Here is an 8,998-nt window from a genome sequence, read left to right as displayed (position 1 = left end):
AGTCAGAAGAAATGCAGAATGTTAGGCTTGATAAGAGTAATCAGGTGTGTAGGTAGAAAGTGGACGAGGATTGGACAGGCAGCAACTGTGCAGAGGAGAGTTTGGAACACAAAATGGTCAGAAGTCAGTGAGGTTGCAACATTGCATAATCTGCAAACATTGTCCTGGGCTGTACAAACAAAAGTGGTGTAAGTCGGACATGAGAAGTCACTAGTGTGCTGGGTAGAGCTGAGAGGAAGCTTCCTCTGCAGGATCTAGTTTTGGGCTCCTTGCCTGCAAGATTTGTAGCAGTGAGGGGAGCAGACCCCAAAGACAAGTAACTTCATTGTGATAACTTATTTGCAAGAACCTCTCGTGTATCTGAAGGGGGTAGTGGAAGGAAAGAGGGCAGGGGGAGCTGCCTCATTTTCCATGCCTTCCGGGAGCAGAACAAGGAGTGATTTGCCTAAACAGCACACTTTTTTATTGCATCTCTCTCCAATTCTGTAACCTGAGCCGTAAGCGTGTGCTTGCGAAATGCCTAAAACTTTGGTCCTATTACAAACAAAATCAGACTTTGAACAAGGGGAAGCATCTTTGGTGATAACAGTGGTGCTAAGAGTAGATAATAGCGGCTTTGTTTTTTGGAGGGAAAGTGCATGTATAGTTGGCTGTGGACTGCTGAAACTAGTGGCCGCTGCACTGGTGCAAAAGCGCATTTGCCTGTGTAGCATCCTCCATGATCTTGCATCCTGATCCCATCTCATATCCCTGTCTGCCTTCTTGTTCAGGTCGATACAAGCTAAATGTGTATTGTTGTCATTCTTCTCCAGCTTCCTTCCCATGCCACAGTGAGTGCCTCTTCTTTGCAAGGAGTTCTGGGCATGGAAGAAGAGAGGGGCAGGACTGCACCATAGGGTGCCATATAGGTTTTGCTTCAGGTGCGCACAGCCAGCTTTGACAAAGATTTTGCTTCCTAATGTGTGCAAGCTGAAGCTTTACATGTAGGTGGCTTTGTAAGAAGCTTTGTCAGTGCTGCTGTTTTCTGTTGCCGGATAGATGCCTATACAGGACAGAGTGCTGCTCTGCAGGCTACGCTGACAGTTTGGTTTCTTCAGTTACAGGAAAATATGGGGAAACACTTTATTTTGCGAATAAAAACAACTCTGTTTAATGCCACTTACGTTCATCAGATGTAGAAATAGGTACTTGTCTTCATTGTGCATAACTTTCAGAAGCAAAGAGCTTCTGGAAAGGGAGTATTTTTGTTCACAGTAATCTAGATGAAAAACTGTTCCCACTTATATGTCAGTGAAAAATACTGTCAGTGTTTCCGTTGCGTTTTGTAAGGGTTTTTTATTTTTCTCTATAATATTGAAATACATCTGCTGATTTAAATCTTTGCCTTACCCTCTTGTGTTTCAGTCTTGGTCATCTTGTCGATGCATGTATTTTGATCGTTTGTGTATCTCTTTTTTCCCAGGAGACAAAGATGGCAGCAAAGTGACTACAGTAGTGGCAACTCCTGGACAAGGTCCGGACCGACCACAAGAAGTTAGCTACACGGACACCAAGGTGATTGGAAATGGATCTTTTGGTGTTGTGTATCAGGCCAAACTCTGTGATTCAGGAGAGCTTGTGGCCATTAAGAAAGTCCTGCAGGATAAAAGATTTAAGGTGAGCATATGCGTAAGTTCAGAATATTTTCATGCATGTTACCTAATTTTCCATGTCTTCGTCTATGCTTCTGATTTTTTTTAAATTTATTTTCTTTGGAGCACATAAAAATTTCCGGGACTAAAGATTAAACAGATGATATGTGATAAAGGGATATAGTTTATCTTGAAAAATCAGTGAGTCAGTGTTGTTACGATTATTGGGATTGCTGCAAAACAGGAAGCTAAAAATCCTGATTTGTTGTTGTAGTGTCATTTGCAGGTTGCAGACTAGATTTTTCAGACAATGAGCTGTGGAAACAAGGGGAAAGCTTGTCTTATGCTCACTTTTTCTAGCATAGACTCTTCTCTAGTCATTAGTAATTAAGCTGCTGGAAAGAAGAGAGGCTTTTGAGCTTAGTTCTTTCTGCTTGCACCCAGAAGGTAGAAGGTTGTATTTGAGTATATCAGAAAGTCTCCAGGTCAAGCAAGAAGATAATAAATACTCAGCCCAGGGCAGTTTGGACTGAAGGTGATTTGCTTCCCCTCATTATTCGATTTGTAATGTATTCTGGTGGTTTTAGTAGTCTAGTGATTTATTCTAAACAAGTAGCTTCCAAAAAGCTGTATTTTTTTATCTGGTGATATTTAAACCAAATAAGTTAAGGATCATCAGCACCCTCATCCTCTGCTTGTTTAATTTAATCATGCAGCATAGTTTAACTATTAATTGAGAAAGGCTTGTGGAGTCTTACATTGTTCTTGCATCTGAGTTATTTCCGGACTGTATTATGTGTTGAAGGCAATCAGTACCCAGGAAGCATGCGATGTAAGAGTGCATTATTTTAGAATGGGAGGGATAGAGGAGTAACAACAGAAGCTCTAAACCTAGTCAAGCTTAAAAGACCTTTTTGATCTCTTCTCATTGCATAATTTTAAGGGGACGGCCAGGACATTTCCCTTGCCATGTCATGCTTGGTGGGTGTCAGCTGATGCTTTGGACCAAAATCTTTGATTGCTTTAGTCTTGTGACTTGGAGGTTGTATGGGGTGTTGGTTGAGCATTTTAGTTCTCGCCCATCAGATACTAATAGTTTGTTGGGGTTTTTTATATATCTGTTATTGGGCATCTAGAATAAAGCGTAGGGCTTGTTTCTGTAGTTGACTCAGTCGCATTTTGTTATCTGACTGTGTATCTTTTTGTTTCTGGAAGTGTTTTGAAAAAGCATGACATCCTTTGAATATTAGCCCTCTTTTTGTTCAAGGAAAAAAGCTAAACTAAAAAGCTAAGTAGGGCATTTCCAGTTGGGACTGTGAACTCATTGCCTATGTATGATGACAGAAGTTGAGAACATAAGGTACCTGTAGGCTTTAATACCCCTAAACTGGTATTAAACTAGGTGGAATTAATAGTAAGTGCATGTGTAGGTTGACTGATTAAAATTATAAGTTGAAAATTAATGCTGTTTAGCTTCATAATTTTCATGGGTCACATCTACGTTAGTACCCAACTTCCACATTTTTTTTCCTGTTTTTGTCCCAAACTTGTACTGCAACTGCACAACATCATCTACCTTTTGGTCTTAGTGTCCTGAGTTCTTCTGGCATTCATCAGTTTAGACCTCCCTTTCTTTTTACATTCTGTTCTGAAAGTGTATGTTCTGTGGCAGAAGATGTAAATTCCTGCAGGCTAGTTGAAAGCCTCTGCCTGTATGGATTTGGAAGCTAGAGACATGTATCTTTTATCAAAGATAGCACACAATTACTTCAAAGTATACTTCTCTTTGGGAATGTCTGATCTAGGTTGTAAATGCTGGGAAAGATACTTTACCAGTTAAACAGGGAGCTTTTAATGTCTGTTGGCTGTATAGTTCTGCAGCATATGAGCAGAGTAGCTCTTCTGTTTAGAGAGCTGAGCTGTGATGTGCAGCTCAGCTGGGCTGTTACCACCCCTGCGTGACTGCCTGAGTGAAGAGCCAAGCCTTGTTAAGTGGAGTTCCGTAAGAAATCTGCCCTTTCTTCCCTCTAATGTACACTCATGCTTCAGTAACAATAAGGAAAACCCTATTGTAGACAGCAAAAGGTGGCAGTAGCTTGTTTGATTTAAATCAACTTCATCAACTTCTGAGGGAAGAGAGGGAGCACTTTAGAAATACCTGTCTGTACTGCTCCCAGTGATGGAGAAACAACAAGAGGAAAGTGATAAACGAAAGTTGCTTCCTGAAATCCAGATCATCAACAGAATTTTCAGCTGTATACTTCAGGCTGGTGCCTGGTTATCTCTATATCCTGGATGGATTTGTCTTGGTACATGCAGTACAATTCCTTTGTTGTGATTTAGCTCTTTTAAAAAGTACTTTTAGAAAAGCCAGCAGGAAGTCTTGAAACTAAAAGTGCATGATTCAGAAACTTTAGGAAGTCCCAAGAAAATGTAACTTCTGGGCTCCTTCTACATTGTGTGAATGTGGAGGGAGCTTATTGAGAAGATCTGGAAAATGCACCATAGTTGCTAATTTTTAAATCTGTCAGGAAGCTGAAATACTTTTATCCAGGTTTAAAGCTAGCTTGAAAGCTGGAATTACCAGAGTGGGGTTTGACTTTTTCCTTTCTTCCTTTTCCATTACTATAAAAAGTTTCTTGGCAGCCTTCACCGAAGTGGAAGCAGTGTTGGTCTACACCAGAAAGAAGAGAGTGTAAAATCTTTGCTAGAGAGTTGAAGATTACAGTTTCTGTGATGGTAAAGATAGTTTGTAATGCTCCTATGTCTTTTCCCTTGTTTGCAGTTCAGTGGTTCTTCAGCTTAGCAGTACAGTTCCTGCATGACTGTTTTAAACAGGGTCTGTGAAGTGCTCTGGCTTCTAAAATGAGTATATCTAGAGTTCAGTGTAACCTAAAGCAATAGAATCAGTACACTAAGGGTAGAGACAAATGGCTGAGGGGAATAACTAAAATAAAATATAGATATTTATGCAGTTGGTTTGCAGTTTTTCTGCCTTCATTAAGCTAGATCTTCATATTAACCGTGAGGAGTTTATCATGTCACTGCCCAAAATTACATTACTTAAGTGACTGGTTCACAAACTACATGCTGCTGTTTAACATTCATCTGTGGGACCATTGAATTTGTCTCTAGTCAGTATGAGGGTCATGTTTTCTGTGTCCTTTTTTTCCCAGTTAAAAGTTTAACAGAGGTAAGAGAAAGTTGCTTCTCTTTGAAAAAATGGTGTAAGACATGTATTCACAAACTTCTGGGGACAAAATCCATTCATAAAGACTGTGTCCCAGCTTTCACAGATTTATACAGTGTTCCTGCTAACCTCGCAGATGCTTAAGGATAGCAAAGCATTGATAAAGATGGGTGCAGTTAAATTATTTTATTTTCAATTACTTTCATCCAGGTGTCTGTGCAGTCCCTTAACTGACACAGCGTAATTGTTATGTTTAAAAGAAAATACTGGTAGCATCAATATTCTTGCATTGCTTTTCGTGGTATGTTCATTGGAATGTTCTTTGGATTAAGAGTCAGTCATGATGCTGTCTGATTCTGCAAAAAAGCAGTAATAAGCAAGCAGTTATGTAAGCACAACTAGGAAATTCTTAATCTAGTTTTTGTTATTTTTGTAATTTCTGTTGATATGAATGTGTGAATTCTTAGAAGTATTTCCTATCTGTCTGAGAATAAATGCTTCAGTTCTTCATATCTGAATTTCAGTACTTAATGTTTCTGCTTTAGTGCTAGGCTGTCACCATCTAAATGATGAGGAGAGCTCTTAGTCATCCTGAACCTTTTCAGATGATCAAGATTGGGCGTCACAGTTCTTGATAATGGCTCATGTAGACCTAAAGTGTGCAGAAAGTGAAAGCCAAATTCTGTAACGAGAACCATGCATGCTGTCCAGTCTGTCAAGTCATTCAGGGACTGCCTAGGTTTAGCAGTGCAACTGTGTGCTCATGGCTTAGTTACCTGAATCATTTAAATAGGCAGATCTTCTGGAGTGTGAGAGGATGTCAAACTGGGGCCCTCATGGTCCGTAAACAATGAAAGTCTGTGTTGGTAAAGCTGATGCCACTGAATAGTAGGCAGTGCTCTTTCCTGTTTTTAGCTATGGGAGAAATATATTTTTGTGACCATTTGCGTGTTTGGTTTTTTTAAACATGTCAAATCTCAGTGTTAATCCTGGGCTTAAAACCCAATAAAGCAGCAGGATGGAAAAATAAGTCTATGGTGAGGTTCTGTTTTCCCTTTCTCTGCTGGGTGTGTATACTTTTGTGAGCTGTTTGAAGTGCTTCTGAAAGAGTAGCAGCTTTCATTCAGTTTCTGCCTCAAATATATAAAGCTGCTGAGGGCTACCTAAGGAAAGAATCTTTTTATACTTACCTGCTGTTTGTGTTAACTTAATTACAGTGACTTTGATCATAGCAGCTCATATGAAAAATGTAAAATCACAAGGAATAATTGCCATTGAAAAATGACTAGGTGTTTAAGTTCTGTTAACTTTTCAGTAGACTTTTCTGTTGAAAGCTTTCAACAATCTAAAGTTGACTCTTAAGTTGTGAGTCTCTTCTTGTGGTCAAAGGTGTCATTCTGTAAACGTACACATATTAAAAAGTGTGAATCTGACTAGAGATATCTTTCAGAATTGCAGTGGTTAACAGAGCGCCATGAGAGTCCGACTTCAAACTTGGTGTAATTAGTTCCGTTCTTGGGTGACCCCATCTTGGCTTATTTCTAGGCTCTTGGTTATCCTTGGCTGTTTTAAGATACAGCAGATAAGAAAAAAGGCTGCGTTTTCAGGGGGCTTCAGTCTAGTAAGGTCACTGTTAAAGGAGCTGATATGTTTTGAGGAGGGTCATACTTAGTAACCTGATAGAAACAAGAGTTAAAGCAAGTCTTTGTTGCAGTCTGTAAGCTTGGACTATAGGTAGTCATGTCTCTAGACTGAAAAACAAACAGGAGTTTGACACCCAGCCTCTTAATATGTTGGGGAACCCAGTTGGAAAGCTTTAAGGGAGAAAGCATAGCTGTCTCTTTAGTGCAGGTTTGGTCTCCCTTAGACAGGTTCAGATAGGATGTAAGAAGCATCTTGCCTTCAGTGTTTTAGTGAATCCATCTTCCAGGCTCCTATTCCTATGCATTGTATTCTCTTTGCCGTGAGAATTGTTTAATGCAGTAGTTGAAGAGAAGCTGTCATTATTGCTGAAAATTGAGATAACGTATAGAAGTCTGACTTCCTTTGGATGTATGTGCCGAAGCTAAAGATCCTTTCAAGCACACAGTGTCTGAGTAAAGTACTTAACTTCTAATTCCTTCTCTAGAAAGGAGTAATCACAGAGGTTTAGAATGAACACTGTCTTAAGATTAAGGCAGTGTTTTAAGTCTTGAATACAATGTAGAAGGTTGCACCTGCTCTGGTGTATTCATTATGATCTTTCTCTGTGACCTCTTGTCATCTGTACAGGTTTCCACTGAACTAAGGACTGCACTTGGTTAATTTTATCTCTGTGCCTGAGCTAGCTGAGCTCTCGTATCTCCATCTAAGGATCATTGAATATTCAAACATTAATCTGTACAGCCGTCTCTCAAAAATGTCTTTTTTACCCTGTCTAGGTTGAGTTGGAAGCACTCATGGGATAAAAAGTCAGAAAGGGGAAAGTTATGGTGATGAGAAATAACAATATTTATGCACCTGTCTCAAGTCTTTGAAGACTTGCACATCTTAGCTACTTTGAAAATCTGAGGAATAGTGAATTACTGTTCATAAGACCATTGTGGAGGTGGCACTCCTAAAGGATACATTAATTTTATTGTTAAATAGCTAGAAAGAGCACCCAGAGCAAAAGATCTGTTTTCTGACTGTGATGGCTTGTGTTTCTATCACAACTCTGGAAGGAAGGCTGAAAATATTTTCCCATAGCATTTTCAAATATTACTATCTGGCTATACTCAGGAATGTGCATTTGCCAGAAGCCTGTGAGTCCCAAGAAGGACTGTGTCTCCTTGTTGGTAGGCGGAGACATGGCTGTGATCTTATTGACCACATTGTCTGTAGGGATGTGATGACATCCATCCTGCCACTTAACCCCCAAAAACTGGATCTCCCGAGCAGGTCCTTTGACCTTACTCCTCTTAATAGACCTACCTTTATCTTTATCCTACCTTTCTCATAGACCTCCTCTGTGGTGTCACCCCATACAATGATGTCGTCGATGTACTGCATGTCGATGTACTCGACCCTTAACACTAACTTTTATAAAGCTAGCAGGAGGAAGGTAATTGAGCCTGACTCAAAGCTGTTTTGAAACTATCCCTCTAGTTCTACCTATTTCCATCTGAGGGGATGCAGTCCCTGTTAAAGACTGGAGCTATCAGATGTGATCTGCAGAATGTGGAATGCCTGGGTGTATGTTCAGGATATTTTTCCGTCTTTTAGGTCTATGTTTGGTTCCAGAGCTTCTTTAAATCTGTGCTTTAACTCCAGAGACCAAATTTGTAGTTCTGGTCCAGCTTAGTTTAGTCAGATTATCAGAGATTTCTACCATGATAATAGCCCTTCTTAGCAGTATTTTATCTGTCTTCCAAAAGCTAGCTTATCGAAGCCAGTTCTGTCATTTGGCTGTAATTGTAGTTACAGTGCCTGTCTATTCACAGCACGCTAAAGAGGCTGGGTAGGTATCTGAATTTTCACTCACAACTCATTCCATCTTTCAGTTTCCACAAACACTGAGCCTTGCTAGCGAACCAAAAATCTGTTTATACCCTTGCTTTTGGCAGTCTTTAAGCAGCATACTGCTGGTTGTATCAGCTGAAATGTTGCTGGACATATTTTTATGGCCTAGAAGAGATCTAAGAGAGCTAAAGCATCTTCTTCATTTTCTATTATGTTAGTCTGTATAATTATTTGTAGTTGTGTTCTAAGTTTCTACAGGTGTTTTCTAAACTGCCAAACTGAACACATAATATATGTGTTACTGCAAAATAGGGCACGTGGATATGAGTTGAAGTTTGTTAAGGGTGCCAATTTCAGTTTTCTTTTTTAGCTGGGGCATTGGACTGAAGATTGCTGCCTAGGGAGTGCAGTGTCATCCAGCTGCATTTGGCCTAGGGAAGAGGAGGAAGTGCCCTTCATCTGCAGATGTGGCTGGCCGCGCGTGGAAATCCACATGTGGCCGCGCGTGGAAATCCACATGTGGCCGCGCGTGGAAATCCACATGTTAGTAGTGAAATGTCTGCCATAAGAATGTGTTCTTTGAAAACGGAGGAGTCAAAAGAGCCCTTGAAGACTTCCCCTCCCCCTACCCCATGGATGCTAGCATGAGGCATTTGTGTAGATACAAGTGGTGCATGTACTTAATAATTTGAGATTT

At 40.1% G+C, this 8,998-nt stretch overlaps 1 protein-coding gene across 1 annotated transcript in view; it reads left to right on the top strand.

Moving 5' to 3' along the window:
• The window catches only part of LOC104500366 (glycogen synthase kinase-3 beta-like), a gene marked incomplete at its 3' end in the record, with an annotated part of 48,381 nt that overhangs the window by 2,480 nt on the left and 36,903 nt on the right, over window positions 1-8,998 (top strand). Inside the window, exon 2 of the mRNA XM_010144002.1 lies at window positions 1,463-1,656. Coding sequence (XP_010142304.1) covers window positions 1,463-1,656 — 194 coding nt within the window. The remainder of the gene's footprint in view (window positions 1-1,462; window positions 1,657-8,998) is intronic.

The sequence above is a fragment of the Buceros rhinoceros genome, unplaced genomic scaffold (genome assembly GCF_000710305.1).
Source record: "Buceros rhinoceros silvestris isolate BGI_N320 unplaced genomic scaffold, ASM71030v1 scaffold5929, whole genome shotgun sequence".
NCBI classification, from domain to species: Eukaryota; Metazoa; Chordata; class Aves; order Bucerotiformes; family Bucerotidae; genus Buceros; species Buceros rhinoceros.
Note: the sequence above shows the minus strand (reverse complement) of the source record. Positions and strands in the feature narration are given on the sequence as shown.